The sequence below is a fragment of the Salvia hispanica genome, chromosome 1 (genome assembly GCF_023119035.1).
Source record: "Salvia hispanica cultivar TCC Black 2014 chromosome 1, UniMelb_Shisp_WGS_1.0, whole genome shotgun sequence".
NCBI lineage: Eukaryota > Viridiplantae > Streptophyta > Magnoliopsida > Lamiales > Lamiaceae > Salvia > Salvia hispanica.
The window spans coordinates 43,493,637-43,516,532 of NC_062965.1; the positions used below are offsets into that span (position 1 = coordinate 43,493,637).

The following is a 22,896-nucleotide window of genomic DNA, read 5'->3' on the forward strand; positions in this document are numbered from 1 at the left end:
TTGGAGGTTGGCTGGGAATAAAAAAAGTAGACGAAGAGAGAGAAAGGGGGAAGACGAATCGGAGTGAGAAAACGGGAATTGGGAGAATTGGGAGTGGGATTGTTACGTGTATGGTTGGTGAAGTTGCAAAAGGAAGAATTCTCCAAAGTCAAGTTCATCATCTTCAAGCTCCATGGTTTCAAGGATTTTCATCTCTATTATCTTTGTTCTTAGTTTGATCATGTTAGGCTAAGAATATTGTGTTGCTCCAAACATGTGTTAGACAATGTAATTTTGTGATTTATCCTATGTTCGTTTCTATTTCATACTCGCTTTTACTACTTGTTCTTTGAATTAATCTATCTCTTTAGGTGCATCTTTAGTGATAGTTTTGCAATCTTATTTTAATGCCTCTTTAGCTTGAAATAAGATGGATCAAAGTAGTTTTGGATTATCAATTGGATTCGTTTAGATGATAAATTGATATTGGATGTTGAGCATTTTTGAAATCGTTCTTTGAATCTCGCGCTTTCGTAAGATTTCTAGAATTGTGGAACTTGGTTTTAAGAATAAGTGTTTAGCTATTCTTTTGATCATTTGTGTTTAGCATGTTTAGTGCCTACACTTTAGTTTGCTCTTAATTGCCCCGAATGTTATGATATAGAATCGAATATATAAGATAAATCCTCTTGTTGTCTACGATTGTTTGGAGTAACTTTCGTTTCTCTTGTGTAATTTGAAATTTAAACTTTGTCTCTTTTGTTTAAAAATCTTTCTCCAATCAAGAATCTACATTTAAAATGTTTTGTATTTTTAGTGAAGTTAGACAAACTTACCTTCCCTGCGGATCGACACCTTAAATTTCTACACACGAAGCTGTAATCTTGCAGTAAAATGGTAATATTTGGGTTAATTAATTGAACTTGAGTGCAAAATTATTTTGTTTTGATAGACCTAAAATTACACATCACCATGCAAGAAATAGTCACACGAAATGTCACCTTTCATGAGGATGTTTTTCCATTCTCACACCTATCTCCTTTATCTTTTCCCACTTCTCCTCAAACTCCACAAATTTCTGAACCCAACTCACACAAAGCAAGGCTAGTTGCTAAGGGATTCACTCAACTTGAAGGAGTGGACTTCTTAGACACCTTTTCTCCAGTGGCCAAACTTACTACAGTGAAGATGCTTCTTGCTTTGGCTGCTATCAAGGGTTGGTCTTTATCTCATCTTGACATAAATAATTCCTTTCTCTATGGCGACTTAGAGGAGGATATTTATATGACTTTGCCTCCTGGATATGATGTTGATTGGCAGTCTGTTGAAGGGGCAAATTCAGAATCAACTCTTGTGTGTAAATTAAAGAAGTCTCTCTATGGTTTAAAACAGGCATCAAGGCAATGGTATTTGAAACTTTCTGAAGTGCTAAAGGGTTTTGGGCTGCAACAGTCTGCCTCTGACCATTCATTTTTCTTTAAGAATGACAGCAATGGCTTCTTTGGGATAGTAGTGTATGTTGATGACATTCTAGTTGCTACTACTCATCCAGAAATGACTGAGGATTTCATGCTTTTCTTGTCACAAAACTTCAAGTTCAAGGATCTTGGAGCTCCTAAATACTTTCTTGGACTTGAGATTGCAAGAAACAAGAAAGGAATATTAGTTTCTCAAAGAAAGTATACAATGGATTTGTTGAGAGACACAGGAATGCTTGGATGCAAACCTTCTGCTGTGCCTATGGACCCTCTAAAAAGGTTGAGATTGGACTCAGGCACACCTTTGAAAGATGCATCGAAGTATAGAAGGCTTATTGGAAGATTATTGTATCTGTGCATCACTAGACCAGATGTGACCTTTGCAGTTCATAAGCTGAGTCAATATGTATCAAATCCTAGTGATGAACATTGGGAAGCAGCTGAAAAGATTCTCAGATACTTGAAAAGTTCACCTGGACATGGTCTATTTTATTCAAGCAGCAACAAAGTGAGTTTGAGCATCTTTTCTGATGCAGATTGGGCTGCATGCCCGGATACAAGGAAATCAATGACTGGTTATTGTCTCTTTCTTGGATCCTCAATGATATCGTGGAAAGCAAAGAAGCAGAACACCATATCCCGTTCATCAGCAGAAGCTGAGTATAGAGCCATGGCTCAAGCAACGTGTGAAGTAGTATGGGCAGTTGCTCTCCTCAGCGACTTTGGAATAAAGGTAGAAAAGGTTGTTCCACTATACTGTGATAATCAATCAGCCATTCACATTTGCTCGAATCCTGTCTTCCATGAGAGGACAAAGCACATCGAGATCGATTTCCACACAGTGAGAGAGAAGTTCGTAGAAGGTGTAATGAAGCCGCTACACATCAGGAACAATCTGCAACTAGCAGATATCTTTACTAAGCCCTTAGGAACGTTAGCTTTTCGTTCCATACTGAGCAAGATGAATTTTGCAAGTTTGTACAATCCATCTTGAAGGGGCATGTGAAAGATGATGAGGCATCGATGTCGACAGCATGGCCTTCCTTCTCATGTATGCTGCGTCAGCATCTAGTCAGCTGATGAGTAGACGTCTAGTCAGCATAGATATTTTGAAGAGTTAGTTAGAAAGTTAGTTAGAAGATATTTTTACTTCTCTTCTTAGCTCGTTGTATAAATAGCTATCTTCTCTTCTTTGTATGTTGATGAATCATTCTATGAAAGTTGATTTCATTCCTTCTTGGATCATATGAATCCTATTTGATATTTTCTACATACAACGACATGTTATGTGATTTGATAAGTGATGATTGTAACGATAATGCTTCATGATTGAATCGATAATAAACGTCAAGCTCACGAATGAATCGATAGTTATTTGTTTTAATTCTTCTATACATTTAATTTTGTTCTATACTAATTATTACTGGTTTATTTTGTACATTTTAAAAATTGGACTCGAATCTATTTTATACATAAAATTGTAGAAAAATAATTAATTCCAGCTTTGATGTTAATTAATTTGCATAATAAACTATGTTAACAATAATTTTTGAGGTATTCAAATTAAAGCTAATGAGAAATAAAAAAAAGTCGCAGTTACAAATAACAGTATTCATAAATAGTGTTAGCTAGTGGTTGTTCGGTTCATGAGATTAAATAATAGGAAGATACAATATGGTCATGTTTGGTTGTCAGGATTCTGTCTGGGAAAGTAATCTGATTCCTTAAATTTTAAATTCCTGTGTTTGTTTTGGTTTTTAATCAAACTGGGAAAGTAATCAAAATCCGAGAACAAGGGAAGTTAGTACAACTTTTCAGGATTCTGAATCCTAACTTTTCTTAGGTATTCTTTTTCCCAATTTTAGGATTCTTACATATTTAAGCAATATAGTATAGTTTTATTATTATTATTATTATTATTATTATTATTATTATTATTATTATTATTATTATTATTATTAATTACAATGTTTTAAAAATAATTTAAAATTATAAATCATACTTAATTTCACTATAATAAATAACTATAATTAAAATTATCATAATTATAACTATATTTTGTAATAATTCATAATAGTAATTAATAATTTATTAATAATTAAAATATTTTATATAATATAAATTGTATAATAAATAACAATTATTATATTTTATAAATTAATAATTAAAATTATCATAATTATAACTATATTTTATAATAATTCATAATAGTAATTAATAATTTATTAATAATTAAAATATAATTATATAATATAATTTGTATAATAAATAATAATTATTATATTTTATAAATTAATAATTAATGAATAAAGTCATAGTGCAATTTGAATTTAATAATTTATTCAATTATAATATCCGTAAATATTGTAATTATAATATAATAATTATTTATTATTATAGTAAATGAGTATAATACTCCATGTAACTATAATTATAATTATATTGTTATTATTATTATTATTATATATTATGATGGATAATCCATATTTAAACTATCCATCGTAGTAATAAATATAATAATATAATAATAATTATTATTATTTATAATTAATAATTTATTAAAAATTTTACAATATTATTCTTTTTAATAAATAAAAAATAATAAGTATATTTTCAGTTTGGCGTTTAAAGTAAATATAAATTTAAAATCTTGATTTTTTCTAAACACAAGATAGTAATGTTACTAGGAATTATATTCCCGGGATTCATTTTCCCAAAAATCAATTTCCTTGCCAACTTTACTTTCTCGCCAACCAAACATGGCCTATGAAATAAGTTAGGATGGCCCTTGTCTAGAATAGAATTAGTATTGGATACATAATGATGTTTGGTGGACTAGATTATGTGTAAGATAATTTATAGAGTAGTGTTTGGTAGATAAGATTAATACTGGTAATATTTATCTCATTTTAATAAACTATTAAAAATTGATTAATTTTAATTACATTTTAATAAATTATGAATTAAAATTTATTTATTTAATTAATAAGCTAATTATTATTGTTTAGTTCGTTGATAAAAAAAAAGTATAGAGGAAAAATTAAAAAATTATAAAATTTGAATGGAAAATAAATACAGAACATAAAAGCATAATTATAACACAAGCATTAGTACTTAGTCTTACTATTAAATTTTATTTATTTTTCACCACCTCCTCCATCACCATTCCCCAAACGTAATACTTTTATTTAATTTCATTTAATTAATATGGTTATCTATATCCCCAAATTTTTCACAACCCTTCTTCTCGTACTAAGTAACAGTGCACATCGGCCGACAATAACAATCCACACCCACATAATAAATCGATCAAATAATCTGCTGCACAGCAGGCGGTGCCGCGGTGCACGACAGGGGTGAAGCAGAGGTGGGAGAGAAGAGAGATGCGACAATTTTAGTCGAAGGGATTGGGCCCAGATGAATAGTCGCGAGATTAGGGTGAAAAACAATTAGTCAAGGCGGGCCATGATAAAAGAGACGTGGGCCGGCGGGCCAAGTGATAATTCTATCACAGCAACCGAACGCCGGATAATGCAGTGAGTAAGATGGAGTCAGGGTGGAGTAGCGGCATCCGAATGGGCACGTACGTGTATAAAAGAAGTACTAATATGTTGATTGTCCGAATATCTATAACAAAATTACAAAAACTATTTATACTAACAAAATCTGATTAATATAAGCCAATGTTTTAAAAATCGGACCGGACCGGCCGGTTCAACCGGTTCGACCGCGAACCGGAAGGCAGCCCGGTCCGATTTGCCTCTAAAAATCGTATGTAGGTTGACCCGCCCAGAATCGGTAAAACCGGCCGGTTGAACCGGTTAAACCGCTAACCGGAAACCGATTTACCTCATTTAAATATTTAATTATTTATTAAAATAGTATTTTACTTGGGTGGTGGGGCTATGCATTTAGATTAGGCGTCCCTTCCACTTCCCAAGCTTCCCACTTCCCAAGTTGTGGGCCATTGCTTATGTATTTATTTGTTTTTTTATTTTTGAACTCAATATTTATTGTAAATTCTTGATGCAAGCTGACGAGCATGCATGCCAATGTGTGGAAAAATACTTTAAATGCATTTGTGGCCCAAATCTTTTATTTTTGATATTTTTATAAGGCCTTTTTTATATTTTATTCACATATTTTATTATATATATTTAATATTATATAATATATATGTTTATTATATATTTCGATTCAACCAGTGGTTCGACCAATGAACCGGTTGAACCAGTGAACCAGTAACAACGCCGGTTCGCCGGCCAATCCGATTTTTAAAACATTGATATAAGCCAACTCTACAATACTAACTAGTATGTTTAAAATTATTAATTATATCTAAGTAATATGTAATTATTTTAAATTATTAAAATTTAACAAATAATATTACAAATATATAAAAAAAGGTGGAAAAAAAGGGAAAAAATACATCAATTACATGTCCGTATTCTTAATTTGACAATTATAAATTATTCATGCAAGAATGGTGATAAATGTAGTACATGTACTAAATATTTTTAATTTTTAAATTTAATTGAATAAAATTAGAATAAGTTTTATTATATGTTATAGTATTATTCTATAGTAAAAAAAATATGAAAACTTTATGCCAAATTTTTACATAATCTCGAGCTTAATTCAAAATAATATACAATATCAATAAAAAAATATTTTTTAAATATATACTGTTTAATTTAAAATGTTACTCCCTCCATCTGTCATTAGGAGTCTCATTTATGAGCGGCATGAATTTTAAGAAATGTTAAAAAAAGTGAGTGGAAAAAAGTTAGTGGAATAGGGTTTCACTTGTATATATTAGTTTTAAATGAAATGTGAGTGAAATGAGTTAGTGGAAGGTGAGACCTAATTACCATTTATGGTAAAAGTGGATCAGGACTCCTATTCACGAACGGACTAAAATGGAAAAACGGGACTCCTATTCGCGGACGGAGGGAGTAATATTTTTTTAAATTGTTGTTGAATAATTATTACTAGTATATAATTTATTTTATAATATTCCATCATTTCCCGAAAATAGACCAGTTTTACTATTTTGAGTCGTCCCCCGAAATTAGACAAAGTCCAAATATAAAAAGTTTTCACAACAAATAATAATCTTACACTTCATTTATAATATAAACTCCACAAATCACAATCCACTAACACTCTTTCTACTACATTTTTCTTCTCCTTTACTTTTTCACATCTCCATCCGTTCCACTGTAATTGAATCACTTTTTTTTGCACTTGTTTTAAATAAATATACCAATAAATAATTAAACGGAAAAATAATAAAGTAAGAAAGAGAATAACGAATAAAGTACAATTACGTGTCTAAATTTGACCAAAGTACTAGTAGTAATAATTTACGCAATGAATTATAAATACAAAGACAAAGCAGTTGATAAACTGTATGATACTGTATATCGCGAAGTTCGTTTTAATTGCTATACAAGCCATTGATATTTTGCTAAATTACACAAGTGGCCCATAGCGTCAGAATTTTGAGGCCCCGGGTTATTAATAAATTACAAATGGGCCCATCAAATCTTACGTGCTAAATCATCCGCTCAATCATGTCCAAACCCCTTTATACTCTCTTCGTCCCATAATAATTATCACTCTTTTCCATTTCAATCCGTCCCATAATAATTATCACACTTCATTTTTACCATGGTAAGTACGTTCCACATTCCACTAACTCACATCAATCACATTTTATTATAAAACCAATATTAAAAAGTGGATCCCACATTCCACTAACTTTTTCAACCAACATTTTTTTACATTTCTTAAAACTCGTACTCACAATAAGAGTGACAATTATTGCGGAACGGATGAAGTAGCAAATCTCCATCATGCATTGATTAAACTTCTTGTACTACTGCATTGGAGCTTGTTTTAAACCATACAAACTCTTCTTCACCATGCAAATAAGATTTTTTTTCCCTTCACCACGAATCCTTCAAGTTGTGTCATGTATAACTCAACCTCTAAAGCACCATGAAAGAATGTCGTCTTTAATATCTATCTAATGTAACAATTTAAAGGGCAATGTTTTTGCACGTGTGTCGTGTGCACGTGTCCTTCCTTTCAACAAGATTTATAGTTTCCCACATTTGCAACAAATGTTACTAAGTATAAGTGGCAAGAGAGGGGTCGAACCACAGAGACCATGGACCTACTCGAGATTGTTTCTATGACATGGGTTTGGTGTTAGCCACCACGCCTTGAGCACTGGAGTATGGGACATAAACACTAGGGTGGGAAACTTAATCTAAACTAAGCGAGCATGAAATGAAGTATAATCCTGGTGTCGGAGTTGTCAATTCCTCCACCGAGACTACAAAGCTAAGCTAAACATCTAAACATCTAAACTACCAAATGCGAAAAACATCCAAGAAACACGAGTAAATAAATCATCAACATAAAAGTAAATCAAAGCAGTAAAGAAAGCAAGGATCCAACATCGGAGTCGTCAATTCCTCTGCCAGAGCCATTAAATCTAACTAGAAAGCACGGTATGAAGGAGCTTCTAAAATGGAGGCGTCAATTCCATCGTCGAATCAACCAACACACTGTAAACCTGCACTAAAGCATTGAAAACATAAAATTAAACCAAAGCTTCATAAAAACTGGAAATAAATCGAGATCTAACGGCAGAGTCGTCAATTCCTCCGACGAAACACGGGATCTAACTACAGTATCTCAAAAGCAATAAATAAAGCAATGATCCAACGTCAGAGTCGGCAATTCATCTACCGAAACCATTTAAATCTAACTAGAAAGCAAGGTGGTGAAGGAGCTGCTAAAATGGAGGCGTCAATTCCACCATCGCAACGACCATCACACTGTAATTTTACACTAAAACATTGAAGACATGAAATTAAATGTAAATAGGAAATGAAATAACCAAAGCTTATTAACTTGAAATAAGCGAGGCCTAACGCCGGAGTCGTCAATTCCTTCGTAGAACCCATTAAATCTAACTACAAAGCGAGGAGGTGAAGGAGCTTCTAAGATGGAGACGTCAATTCCACCGTCGAAACGACCAACACCATGTAAATCTACACTAAAGTCTTGAAACACATGAAATTAAATGTAATTCCGACGTCGGAGTCGTCAATTCCTTCGTTGGGACTACGGAACTAAGCTGAACCAAGCTAAGAGAATTTTCTACCTAAGCTACTGTAGTGTTGAGTGCCTCTTCCTTATTGTGGAAACCTTCTATTTATAGAGCGGCTTCAATCTTCAACCCTAAGGCATCTTCTCATTTGAGTTGACCATTTTACCCTTATAGTAATGATACAACAGATACATCTTCATGTGTGAATTCCTCTTGATCAACTTGTTCAACTTGATCAGCTCATGTCTTTGTGTGTGGCTTGATCAGCTCAATGTCTTCATGTGGAAGCTTGATCGGCTCATGTCTTCATGTGTTGGCTTGATCAGCTTGTGTCTTCATGTAGTGGCCTGATCAGCTCACGCTCCACTTGATCAGCTAGTCTTCTCATGTGGTGGTGGTGGCCTGATCAGCTCAGCGCTCCTCTTGATCAGCTTGTCTTCTCATGTGGTGGCCTGATCAGCTCAGTATTCCTCTTGATCAGCTTGTCTTCTCATGTGGTGGCCTGATCAGCTCAGTATTCCTCTTGATCAGCTTGCCTCCAACTGATTAATTTGTCTTCAGATTTGGCCAATTTTTTGCTCCTTCTCCGAGTTGATCAAGTTGTTCATGCATTTTACCGCTTCAACACTTTTTTAGCTCATGCACACTTAAATTCACCATTTTTTCGCACATGACACCTATAAAACCATGCACGAAACGAGCCTCATCACAATGGATTTTATGCAACTACCATACTCAACACTAAACGTATAGTAGTTAGTTTCACAATCAGAATAAACAAATGTATAATCAATATCCATATTGTTGCTCAAATCCCTTGACAACCACTATAGCCTTGTCGTGCTTACTACTATCAGTTTCACCCTTAATTTGAATACCACTCGTCATTAAGGAGGTGAGAAGCAAACTCGTCATCGATAAAAATTAACCTTCGCGGCTTCGCTTATCATCATCTTATGCACTCTAGCTCACCACTGTTATTAAGTACTAACATATAAAAATTAGAGGGCGAATATCTCATGTCACTCTATAGTCGGTCTAGGCATCAGATATTCAATGGTGGAGTGTTTGAATCTTCTTCAAACACTTCTTTAGCATTTTGACTATCCTTGCTCCTACTCGAGATTGAAATGTTTAGCTTGACTACTTGGGGCTCAAAACTGTGGGAAATCGATGCCTCTAATCTGTCAACATGCGATACATGTTCATTCCAAACCACATCTTTATTGCAAATAACCTTCCAGTCCAGCTCATCCCATAGTTTATAATCAAACTCATCGTCTTCATAACCACTGGACATACAATTAATAAATTTGACATCTGATAAGGCTAATTTCATGCATTGGTTATGGGATAAATTATGTGATTTCCCGGGCTAACAAAGTTTTATAAGCCAGGTGTGTAGAGAAAATGCCAGCCCCAGGAAGAAAGAAAGGATTACATGGAGGAAGAAGCTGGCGGGAAAAGTGAGCAAAAAAAGGGAAGAGTACTAGACGAAGGAGCATCCACGAGGACGGAAAAATGGGAAATATTAGGAAGAGTCTAGAAGCTCCACCCCTTATAAATAAGAGCATGCATTCAACATGAAGCGAGTCCTCTTTTCTGCATCATCAGCTCTTAGCTTAGCTTTTCCATTTCTCTACACACACACTTTAGGGGAATCATTGAGGGGGTTCACATTCCAAAATCAGTCGTTGTGTAACACCGTCTCCAAGGGAGGCGAAGATACAATCCTTTTATTTGCTTTTGTTTATGTTTTGGATTTCCCGAGTCTTCGCCGTTCGAAGCTCGGTCGTGTTTGTTACATTCTCGCTGGATATTGCGTTATTTTGCTATGGAATTTGCTACTTTGGTTTCGGTTATGTTATTGTTGCATTATCTGTTTGTTTTTGGTGGATATTGTTGATTGATCTGAGGTGGAGTTTAAATTGCATGGAGATTTGTAGTTGATCGGCTGAATCTGGTTGAATCTATGAAGATCGAAGATGGAAATTGTGTTGGATTGTTGTGGATGGCTTGGATCCGGAGTGGATGAAGCATCCAGCGTTTAGATCTGTTCATGCTTGCATGGTTGTGATATTTAAATTCTGTTTACTTGTTTACCTCGTCTAGTAATCGTAAATCTGCTTTAGTTTCGGTCGTTAATTGCGTTAATTGGTTTAATCTCATTTGCCCTGTTTCGATCTTTGCTTTGTTCTGTTTTTCTTCTGAAATTTCGTGATAAAAGTTAGAGAAGATGATGTTGCTGTTAGTTAGTCCTTTAATTGGTTAATCTGCAGCTTTTCCGTCGTACTATGCCGTTTAGGGAAATGGTCCCCACATGCTGGTCGTCTCTGTGTCTAGGATAGTTTAGGAAGCCGTTTACCAGGTCTAGTAGTAATTTCAAGCACATTTGGTCATCATTATGCATGTTCTGTTATCTCTGCCTAGATTTAGCTGTTAGGATAGAACATTTCATTTCCTGAGTCTAGGAATTAAATCTCAACCCCGAGAAAATTGCATGGCAGCAGCCAAAAATAGTTTCCAGGTCTTTTAACATGTTTACTTACGCAGCTGTCTCTGTGGATTCGATCTCTGCTTCCCTGTACTAATCATTTTAGCATAGCGGGTAACCCGAGGATTCTCTGAGTTCCTAGACCCAGTGTCTAGTGGGATCTCTGGATCGGGGAAGTTCCATTTTACTCAGCAATACACACTAAGCTCTCTATCTCTCTCTCTTCAACATCCAACTTATTTCTTTCAACAAAACTAACATGAACACAAACAAGACAAAGATCTTAATATTCAACCATGCAATTTTCACCATGTTCCAACAACGAGAACCTATGAAGCGACGACATTTGATATATCCACTGTGCCAAAAAATACCTCTTGTGATTGTGAACTTCGCCACCTTAATGATAGAGGGTTGAGGAAGGGAAAGTCCAAGGACATTAGGTCGAGGCCATGGCCATTTATGGAAACACGTGAAGGAGACGAGTTACACAAATATAAATTGTCGCAAACATTGAACACATTGTTTTACGATTGCTATGCAGGAAAAACGAGTTCGAATCCGGGCATGCAGATGTGTGAGTCCCTTTAAAACTATAAGGTCATTCACAAACAGGGTTGCATTGCACCTCCTCTCCCTTATACGACCACCCAACAAACTCTCTTACACGGCTAAATTGTGCCGCATCGCGATTTATATTTTAATTTTTTAATTTTTTTTAATTTTTATTTAATGTATATTATTTCTCTATAAATATCCATATTTTCTTCTCATTTTTCACAGCTCACTTTTTGTTTTCATATTTCCAATTTTTTATGGGTTTTTGGCTTTTTAAACCAAAATCTTTCCCCGAATTCTAATTTTTCCCATGAACTATGAGATTTGTTTTTAAAACTACTAACTTTCATTTTGTTAAGATTTTCTCAACCCGACCCGAATAATACATTTCTGGTAGAGAAGTTGTCGAAAAAATGACATGGACGCCGGATATAGGACCCTAAAACGACGTCGTTTTACGACTCAATCACATTTAAACATTACCCAACTCACCTAAAATCGAATTCAGCCAGCCAATTAAACCCTAAAATCAAATTCCGGCATCTTCGTTCATATGCTCAGTTCAAAATCAGGCGTCTTCGTTTGATCTCAGGTAGGTGAGGAAGTTGCTTTTGGGCATCCTCGTTTTGGGTGTGCCGGCTGCGGATGTCCTGGTAGTGGGCGACCTGGCCGTTAATGACAAATAGGATTAAAATTGACATGTAGACACTCGGGTTTCGCCGTTGACCCGCCAGGGGAAAATCCTAACGAAATGAAAGTTCGTGGTTTTAAAAATAAATCTCATAGATCATGGGAAAAACCGGAATCCGGGGAAATGTTTTGGTTTAAAAAGCCAAAAACCCTTTTTTTTATCTATCAGTCTATCGAGGAGTAGGAGAAAAAAAAAAGAGGTTTTAGTTTTTAAATTATGATTTTTATGGTTATTAATAGTAGTTTTTAGAATTAAATTGATGTAACTTTTTATTTTCAAGTAACATGAAATACTTTTTCTTGTTAAGATGAAATTTGGACACCAAATTAAAAAGAGACATGGAGAAATTAGGAGCCCAACACCAATCTGCACAACAAATTTGGGCGGGAAATGGGATAAGTAAATTCTCAGTCACATCACAGCAGTCGGTAAAGATCAAACCTTGTGTGCTCGAATTCATGGACAAATTCTTAGACCCTTCAGCAACTACGCTTTTCGACAAAACGAAGTCGGTGAAACGGTAAATCCTCCTTAAACAAAATTGATCATCAACCTCATATAATATCTCTTCTATTACTGTTACTGCTATTTCAATTTTAATTTGTGAAGCCGTGGGTGGAATTCAGGTGCCCATGGAAGAGAAGTCTCGTGGAATTAAACGGAAGAGCGGATCCCAATTATCGCCATTATATCTCTACTCTTATAATTGATTCATATTCTAAGGTTATTGCTGCTTCTTATTGTTTTTCCCCAAATTTTAATACAGTTGCAAATGCTCGAATTAACTCCTTTTTTTGGGGTGAAAAATTGATGGGGCAATTACAAAAAAGAAAGGAGCATTTCCTCATAATTATCATGTCAATGGGGAGCCTTGCCAGACGCACGTATGAATTTTTATGAACTCATTTACTGATTTTTACTATGTCTTATTTTGATATGATTGTAAAAAATGAAGTTACATTGACCGTGAATATCTGTAATTCCTCTTTTTGACAGGCTTCTTGGTTTATGAACGCTGGAATGGGTGATTACTCTAGTGCAAGGTCGATCTGCAGAAATAAAGACTTCTCCTTTCCTGTAACATCTGAAAATATGTTTTTATTTAATCTATATATTTATTTATGATATATCTATTTATTCATTTTCAGGCAAGGTATTTCATCAGTTGAGTTTGACTCAAAGGTGAGCTTGGGATGCTTGTTTGTTGATTAATAACTTACTGAATGATGAAATAGTATTCTCATATAAACTATGATCTCACTTTTATCACTTTAGAACATAATTAGCTTCACACTTTCACAGGTTTTTAACATTTTATTGTAACTAAACATAGAGAAATACAATGTCATACTACTTGATAACAGGAAAACATTCCATTGACTGCAATATGACTTGTCAACTAAAAATGTCAATATTCTCCATGAGCGAAGTTTCGTGGTCTTGAGCCAAACAAAATTGCTGGAGAAATTAGTTAGTTGTATTGTTCGCTAAATGCCACGACCCTTAATGTTAGCTGGCATGCTCTTTTAGGTTTTAGCAGCAACTTTACATGACAATGCCACTTTTATCTAATGTTATATCCTTCTATCGGAACATGTAAATGACATTCTATTGTTCCAGGGTTAAGCTTAAAAAAGCAGCGAACGTGTTGATTCCAAAGCTAACTTCACTCTTCTATTCTGCATGATGGATTCTTGTCTCACAGTAGCAAGTGGATGCTTTGAAGCATAAAATTGCACAGTGTGATAATGTTTATGTTTATATGGAAGATTTTGTTGTTTTTCTATTAGCATTATTGGACTAATCAATAATGCTTCCATGTTTTGTCAGGGTGTGTACTTGGCATCAGTAACAAAATCAGGTTGCTTAACTGTTCATGACTTTGACAATATACGTAGTGCAGGTAAAAAGTCATATTAGTCAGATTTATGTACTATGTCTTTATTCAAAGTTTTGCTGACCATTTGGTGCCCAATGGTTTTGACTTCTTCTTTTAATTAGTTATGATCATAGGTGAATCTACGTAACTTCTCACATCTTCTAGGTTCTAATAAATAACTATGAGGTATGAATTGCACCAGCCTGAGCACATAGAAAATACTACAATAGAATAACACATTCTGGGGACAAAAATACTTAATGGCTTTATGTACCTTGGCCTCTATTCTCGAACAAACTATCACTTAATCCGGATGAAAATTGAGAATATTCCATCTTAGACCTCAAACAAAATCACAGTGTTGCAAAAATGTTAGATTTTTTTAGCTTCAAGGAAAATCTACATTTTGTTTTTAGTGTTTTACACCTAGCAGTAAGGATTAGGTTAGCCATGAAATGAAGGGCGGTAAAACTTAAGTTGCTCTAAGTTGTGCGATGTGTTTTATTTAAGAGTGTAGAATGTTGTAGAAGAACTTGACTGTTTGTTGTAGAGTGCTCATATTTATTATTATAACTCCCTTTAAGTAAGCTCTTGCTTTTTGGTATATGGTTTGGTTTGTACCTTTTTGTACCATATAAACTACAGACATCCCTTATTGAGCTGTTTTGTTTTGTTTGTTCTTTTTGTCTTATACATCCTTAAGATTCGAAAGAAGATGAAGATAAGCAGTTGCTGCACATTTCTACATCTCAACAAATTGATGTTGTTAAGTGGAACCTTGCTAATCAAGATGAGGTAAAATTTTCTTCATTCTGCAATGGGAAAGGTAGTTCGGTGTTCTTTTTGTCTTTCTTGTTAGTTGTGAACTTTCATGTTTAAACCTATTTCGTTGATAATTTCCCGTATCATATCATATGAACCCTTTCTGATAGCTACCTCCTTACTGAAGTGATGACAAAATCCACATGCTTGTTATTTTGTGGTTAGCAGTTGTTGAATCATTGAATGATTCTTCATTCCGTTCTCTTGTGAAGTTTTGTCACGAAAAGACACCTTTTCTTTGACTTTGCTTTTCATTTTCTGTCTATTTCATATATCATATCTCCATTGGTCAAATAAGCAATTATCGGTTTTCTGTTTGAGAAAATCCAATAAATTTGAAGCATGTTGTCCTTTTTTTTGATTTTCGTTCTTTTTGGCAAGCCTAGCAAAAGTTCTATATTTTATTCTATTGACCCCTGCATTTTTCTGTTATTTCTTTACCCTCTTACTTTATCATATTTTGGCCATTCCAGATTGCGTGTACATCAATGAGAAGCAGTGAGATTCATATTTATGATATTGGTTACATCTCATCTGAACCTGTTGAAGTAAGTATCATTTTCAGCTTTATTATGTGAAAATCCATATAGTAGCTGTTTTTGAATGAAAAGTAATCATTTTATTCTCCCTGGAAAGCGTGATAGAAGTTGCCAATAAATGAATAAATAGAAAATTTGAATTATTGCAAAAAAAGTTCAACATAAAACATCATTGGGTGTGAGTGTGAACATGTCCACAAGTGGTAGCTGTGAGTTTTCCTATCACATTAAGAAAAAAAAGCAAAAAAACATATGAATACATTCGTTACTTGTTGAGTTCATCTGTTCATGTCAAGGAGTGATTTTACTAAAAAGAACTAACTTGTTTTTAACAATATTGAAGTTAAATAAGATATTAGGTCTGATAGAGGCGACTTTTAAGGCTACTATGCTTGAGAAACCTGAAGTGCAGCACATTTGTAGCCTTGCATACTTGAATGTTGATATACAACTTGCTTCTGCAAGTGAATGTCTTTATCTTGTATTTGCTTATGCAGGTACTGAAGAAGAGACCCAATATCACTGTCCATGGGTTAAATGTCCACAAAGGCTTTTCTGATATTGCCTTTTCATCTGATGACAATTCGAGGTCTATGAAGACTCGATCTTGTTTGGACTTTGATTTCACGTTCTTAAAAATCATAGGCGATTCTCTATGCATTACAATCAAGTAGTTGTTGCAAGAAACACGAAATCTCAATATTGTAAATATGTATTGGAATAATTAATACCATGAAAATGTCAAAGCTTTTTAGAAACATATTTTATAGAGCATACACCTCTGTAATAAAAGTTTAGGTCTAATACTCCCTCCGTCCCACTTTAGGAGTCCTGGTTTACCATTTTTGGGTGTCCCACTTTAGGAGTCCCGATTGAAATATTCCATAAATGGTATTAGGTCCCACATTCCACAAACATTTTTTCACTCACATTTTATTATAAAACTAATATAAAAAAGTAGGACCCACATTCCACTATCTTTTTTCACCAACTTTCCTTTACATTTCTTAAAACCCGTGCCGAACTCAACCGGGACTCCTAAAATGGGATAGAGGGAGTACAAGACAGGAGTGATAATTAAATTGTTGATTATATAACTTCAGTACCAAGAATGACAGGGGCTAAAAAACAATCTGAGAACTCTTGAGATTTTAAGTCTGATCATATTTCCTAGACACCACTCTGTTTATAAAATATTAAAATGTATGCAACTCGTAGATGTCCTCAGAAATAGTTGCTAAGAAGAAAATAATTGCTTTGTGGCTGTTATATAATGGGTATAGTCTCCAATTAAGTGAATTTTGTGTCTCATATAGGACCAATTTATTTTTTGTGTGTGCCATATGTTTTTAGCCTTTAGGGAACCTTTTTGGGGCCAGCAATATATTTTTTTAGGTTTCATGTATGAGTTCTAAGTTAAACATCATTACTATCCAGTTATTATTGTAAGATCCGTGAATAAAGCTTTTGGTTTCTGAATTATTCACGCTTTGCATTTTCGTAATACCTTTTGGTCCCCAAATCCTCATTAATAGGTTGCTTGCTTCGGATAGTAGTGGTGTAATTAATATATGGGATAGAAGAGTTAGTGATCGTCCATGTTTGGAACTCACCACAAATTCAACTGGCTTGCTTAATAGCATCAAATTGAGCAGGGATAATGAGGTGGGTTTTATCTGAGTTTTGTTGCTTGAAACATGAATAAGAAACATTCCTCATCACTCATCATCTCAACAGTGATATGCCATCTGTCTTACATTTTTCTGTTGAATCAGTAGATTGTTTTTGGAGCTAGCAAGCAGGGAAGTATATTTATCTGGGATCTACGTGGAGGAAAGTCATTATCCACTTTCAAAAACCATAAAGAGGTAATAATGCTTTTGGGCTTCTCCCCCAATGATATGTGATATATCTCATAGGACTTTCTAATTTTAAATGGTTAAATGCAGTATTAAATCTACATTTGTGAGAATCACATAAGTCATACATGTTGATTAATGTTATGCCTCGTCATACTGATATCCTGACTAACATTCTAAAACAAGAAAAGTCAACATGAATTTATTTTCTCTCTTACCAAACTGTTTAGTAATTCTTGTTTATATAAATTAAAAGTTACTAGAAAAGCTCCCCCTGATATTGTTTGTATTAGATGAATGATATTTAGGTGAGATGTAAAAATTTTGAGTTAGGACCTAGATTGCAGCTTGACATACCAAAATCAAAATTATTGTCTCAAAGAAGTACGGAGTAATTTATTTCAATTTATTATAACCAATAGAAATGCAAACTTAGCTAACACAAATGGCAGACTGGTTGATGAGGTGGACATTTCTTATTCTTCTTGTACTAAACAACTTCTTGTACCAAACTTTACCCTCTGTACTTAGTTATGAGTGACTTTGCAGGAATATCATTCTCCTTTGATAACTGTGAAGTTGGCGCCTGAGTTGGAGAAAATATCACCTCTTAAGGTAATGACACTGATGGAATTTATTGAGTTCAGGCTCAGTTTGTTCTACCGAAGTTGGCTGATCCTTTCTCAATTTGTTTAATACCAAATTACATTATTTAAGTCTTGCTTTTCACTCTAGAACAATGCGAAGATAACATGCAATTTTATATTCGGAGTCTATTTTTTTTGCTAGCAAGCTTAATAGTAAATACCCAATCCTCTTTTGGTATGATATTGATGGTCGAAGGGGGAGATTGTTAATATGAATCACTAGTCTGTAACATGTACAAGTTCACCTGTTCTGATCTGTAGGCTATCTAGATAAAAATTTTAAAGTACGTGCAATTATGCTGAACACGAATACCTCAACAATAAAAATTGATAAGGTTGATTAATAATGTTTGGATGCATAGAAGTGGCATCTTGTACTTTTTAACAAAATACTGCTAAGGCTTGTTTTTTTTTTTTTTGCCTGGTAGTGTAAAAAAGGTTGTTTGCATATGTGATTTGTGATCATTAGCCATTAGCAACATCACTATGGCTCTTGTCCAACTCTGTTATAACTAATTTATGTGCAAATGTAAGCGGGTCGAGATGTTAGACAGCATACTCTTTGTTGATTTAGATCAGTCCATGTTTCAATACAAATAATTTCTTATGAGTTCAAACTCAATTCTCAAGGTTTAATAAAATTATTCTTCTTCCTATGTTGTTGACTCAATTTGATTGCATGTCTAATGTGACTGCAGGCTCAATCAAGCATTGTTCCAAAGGAAATACACTCAATTGACATCAATCCATCTTGCCCTTATCAACTAGCATTTCATCTCGATGATGGATGGTAATTCTGGAAACAAGTGGATTCTACTTTTACAATATGCAGCGATACTTTCTGTTTTTCACGTGTCAAACATACTTACTTGAATTAGAAAATTGTATGTTGAATTTCGAAGGAAAAACAAGACTTTCGACTTCTAGTTTTTGATTGTTTGGAAATTCTCTAAAAAAACCTTGAATAGTTTGTGTTTTTTAAGACACATTCTTCCACTTTCCCCCTTTCCCCTTGTGAGAATTTCATATGCTTTGGGATCCTTCATCCTTCATCCAAAGCTTTGACAATTTGCTAAGAATGATTATCATTAATTCTTTCTAGGTCAGGTGTTCTGGACACCAACAGGCTTCAAGTGACACACATTCATTGCCCTCCACCTCCATGGTTGTGAGTACACTAAGTCCTCTGGATTTGACTTCATTCTAGCAGAAATTCGTAAAATCCTTACTAATGTCAGTATATTATTCATCTTAATTTGAGGGACTAGGGATGAACCAAATGATTTCGCCAATCTTTCGTACTTGAGAAATCCATGCTGGCTTCCTTTCAACTCGGTAAGTCGTAAACCGATTTGATTATTTTACTTCAAGATACATAATCTACAATATCTCTGAAGGAGGATAATGAGCAATGTTCCAGAGCAAACTTGTCTAAAAACGCCTTGGTCTCACTGATGTGTTTTGATTCTAATTTAGGATCCTTATGTAGTTGGTTAATTTGAGTTTCTTGTCTTTTTAATTATTTTACTTCGGGATACACAATCTACATTATGCTTAGGTCTCACAACCTACAATCTACAATATTGTAAAATCGCCTTGGTCTCACTAATGTGTTCTTAATGATATGATTGAGTTTTTGTATTAGAATGTTGGAAATATGTAACCATTCTAGGGAATATTCAGATTTAGACATCACTTATCAATCATCCAAGCAGTTGTAATCATTAATTTGAGCTCTAGTTTTTTGGACATGTGCAGATCTATGCAGTTGGATCACTATCCAGTGATGGCCTTTATCTTCTGGATTTCTATCCAGATTCTACGTCCCCTTGTCACGTGGATTACAAGTAAGAACCTTGTTAAATCTCTTTCCTTAATCTGTTTTCTGGGTTTAGGGGACTTTGCTTTCCTGCTTTTAGCCCTAGGTGGCTTAGGTTGGATCTAAGCGAGCCCGGAAATTCTAGGCCTCTCAAGTAGCAACTATTTGATTTGTTCTATTTTGCATAAAAAATGGTGTCATTTTGTTATTCAATTCTATAATCTCATTTTAGTACAACAAATCTATGTTTATTTCAAAGAACTTGTACTACTACTAGCACTGATTCTTACTTATATAGCTTTGGTGATTCCAAAATATTGATGGCAAACTGATTATGATATAAATATAGGCTAGTATTTATATTGTGAAACGGAACATTTTATAAGCGATTATCAAGGGTTAAGAGTAGAGAATATGAACTTTTTCGAATCCTCATTGATTTGCAATAGTTATTTTATCTAATCTAGAAATTGTTGCTGGTAGTGAGGATATGCAAAGTGGTGAAAAAGCAAGCATCCGCCCTAAGCAAAACAGACATTTATCATTGTCTGAAAGTGTTACTGCATGTGCTACCCATCCTTTGGATGGCACCATTGTCGCTGGAACTAAGGTACATACGTTCTCTTTCAAAAGTCATATATCTGAATGCGCGCATGATTTTGAACTATATATTAAACTTTCACATCTGAAGCCAACTCCTGTTGTCATGCACATAATTTATTAGTGGTTGAATTCATCTAATATGTCTTGCTCTTATTAATATCCATTATATGCTCTGTGTTGAGCTTAGGGCAAATCTTTTAGATTCCTAAAGACTGCCCAGATTTCTATAATCCTAATCAAATACTTGTATGAAATCATGTCAATCTCTTGTGAGGAAGAATGAATGGCAATGACTGTCACATTGTGAGTTATTGCTGCACAATTTTGTTCGAAATCCCGAGTAAACATTGTTTTATGATGCACAACGACCCCCTCTATTTTTACATATTTTTTTACCTTTTTCAGCTGTCATCGTTGCTCATGATTTCCCAATAGAAACGGGAGCTGTAGATGAACTTTTAAGTTTTATTGCAAGTTGAAATGTGAAGTACCTCAGTCAGTTTGCTGGAATGATACAATTTTGAAACTGTATTAGAAGTTCCAGACAGTGGATTAGAAGAAATGCGAGAAGACATTGATATTACAGAATTTAAATTTCTGTTATTAGAGATATCAAAATATGAAAACCCAAAAGAAGTCGTATATATAGAAATCGAAGTTCAACTTCAAGTAGTCTCTGGAACGTAACATTCAGTTATCATTTAAGTACTCACTCTAACATCATATGTGACCATTTCTTTTACACATGCTGTACTGCATCTCATAATTGTCAATTAAAAGTAGACTAATGTCCATTTTTGGTCCTATACATATAGCAATTTTTAAGAATTTGGTCAAAAATATTTACTTTTTTATTTTTGAATCTTGAACATAATGATATGGTCCTTTTTTGGACGGCGCCGTCACAAAACTAATAACTAATGGTCAACACTAGTTAACTACTCCCCTTGTCCATCTGCTTTTAAGAGTATCAGTTTACCAAGTTTACCAATTTTAGTCTGTCTGACATTAGAAGTTTCAGTTCACTTTTACTATAAAAATGGTAGTTGACCTCACATTCTACTAATTCATTTCACTTACATTTTATTCTAAAACATAATATATAAAAATGGGTCTCACATTCCATTACCTTTTCTCTTCCACATTCCTTCATATATATTAAAATTGGTGCCGACACAAATGACACTTCTAATGGCGGATAGAGGGAGTAATTTTTTACCTAATTAGAATACTAATTTATAATTAAAGAATAAAGTCCATTTTTGTCCTAAATATATGTTCATTTTACTAATTTGGTTCAGAAATTTAAATAAAATTAGGATTCAGCCACCACCTTCTTCTTTGCTTGGCTGTCTCAGCCACCATACTATTCCTCATCTCCCCGTCGCCAGTGTCCGCCCTCGGTGGAGCCACCGCTACCATCGCCGCCATGTACAGATCCTCCACCACTATCTATTTCTAGCAATCATCGAAGCCATTCAATAAATCCAGTGCTGGAGGGATGGTCAATCTCTACCCCCATTCCTCCCTCGGAGTAACAAAATAATGCATGAGAAAGGCTGGTCCTCATTTGACTCGGCACGTGCTTTTAAGTGCTTTTAAGAAATGTGAAGAAAAGTGAGTGAAAAAAGTCGATGGAACGTGGGTTCCACATTTATATATAAATTTTATTAGTATATAATGTGAGTGTAATGAGTTAGTGGAAAGTGGACTCCATTTAGCAAAAATAGAAAAAAAAAACACAATGTGGACAACATTTCACAATGTGAAAAAAAAAACACAATGTGTTGTTTGTCCATTTGTTGTTTTCATATTTTTATAAGAAAGTTAGGGTTTGACAATTTTATTGTAAAATCTTCATGAGTTCATATGATGAGGATGATTTGATTTTATAGTCGTGTATTATGTGTATTAAGGATTGTGTGGTGTGGTGTGGTGTTTACATGTAATTTGAAGTTTTGATTAGAGCATGCTCATTTATTTGTTGTTGATTAGTAGTATTAAAATTTTTAGGGTTTAATAATGTGATGTCAATTTAGTTTGATTTATGAAGTTAATGTAGTTATTGTTTAGCACTACCCGATCACTAGCTCGTCTAGAGAAATATTATCGTGTGGTACAGAAGATCCATCCATTCTTTATTTGCAAAATGAACATATTTCGCATATTGTTTGGGATGCGAAAGAACTTCCTAATTAAGTTAAACTATCGAGATATGACAAAAAGAGGATACGCAAGTGTCTATTTTTAGTTTACATGGTAGCCTTATCGGTGGAGACATTTTCATGCAATGTGCATTGAAGGCCAAGACATTGCATACCTCGTCGAATTAGGTGATTGCATTATTTATTAGCACTAAAATAGTTGTTAATTCGACATGTTACTCTAGTATATCTAAATTA

General features: G+C 34.1%; 1 protein-coding gene across 3 annotated transcripts; it reads left to right on the forward strand.

Moving 5' to 3' along the window:
• The first annotated feature begins 12,688 nt into the window (after positions 1 to 12,688).
• LOC125210142 lies at positions 12,689 to 22,127 on the forward strand. Of its 3 annotated transcripts, none has more exons than XM_048109725.1 (18): positions 12,689 to 12,846; positions 12,953 to 13,049; positions 13,157 to 13,210; positions 13,323 to 13,369; positions 13,475 to 13,508; positions 14,157 to 14,229; positions 14,909 to 15,000; positions 15,501 to 15,575; positions 16,064 to 16,155; positions 17,102 to 17,231; positions 17,345 to 17,434; positions 17,975 to 18,040; positions 18,771 to 18,862; positions 19,175 to 19,237; positions 19,341 to 19,407; positions 19,831 to 19,919; positions 20,375 to 20,501; positions 21,814 to 22,127. In XM_048109725.1, the coding sequence occupies exons 1-18, from the start codon at positions 12,785 to 12,787 to the stop codon at positions 22,030 to 22,032; spliced, it is 1,569 nt and encodes a 522-aa protein (XP_047965682.1). In that variant the 5' UTR covers positions 12,689 to 12,784; the 3' UTR covers positions 22,033 to 22,127. The 3 variants fall into 3 exon arrangements, with proteins under 3 accessions (XP_047965682.1, XP_047965675.1, XP_047965689.1); XM_048109718.1 differs by having other exon boundaries at positions 12,690 to 12,846; positions 19,175 to 19,240; positions 21,814 to 22,125; XM_048109732.1 differs by lacking the exon at positions 21,814 to 22,127 and adding an exon at positions 20,900 to 21,298 and having other exon boundaries at positions 12,693 to 12,846; positions 19,175 to 19,240.
• The last annotated feature ends 769 nt before the right edge of the window (positions 22,128 to 22,896 follow it).

Coding starts and splice junctions, on each gene's coding strand:
- LOC125210142 (XM_048109718.1), top strand. CDS start 12,785: ATGGACAAATTCTTAGACCCTTCAGCAACTACGCTTTTCGACAAAACG. Junction 15,576..16,063: donor TCTCATCTGAACCTGTTGAA/GTAAGTATCATT, acceptor TTGCTTATGCAG/GTACTGAAGAAGAGACCCAA. Junction 17,435..17,974: donor CTTTCAAAAACCATAAAGAG/GTAATAATGCTT, acceptor GTGACTTTGCAG/GAATATCATTCTCCTTTGAT.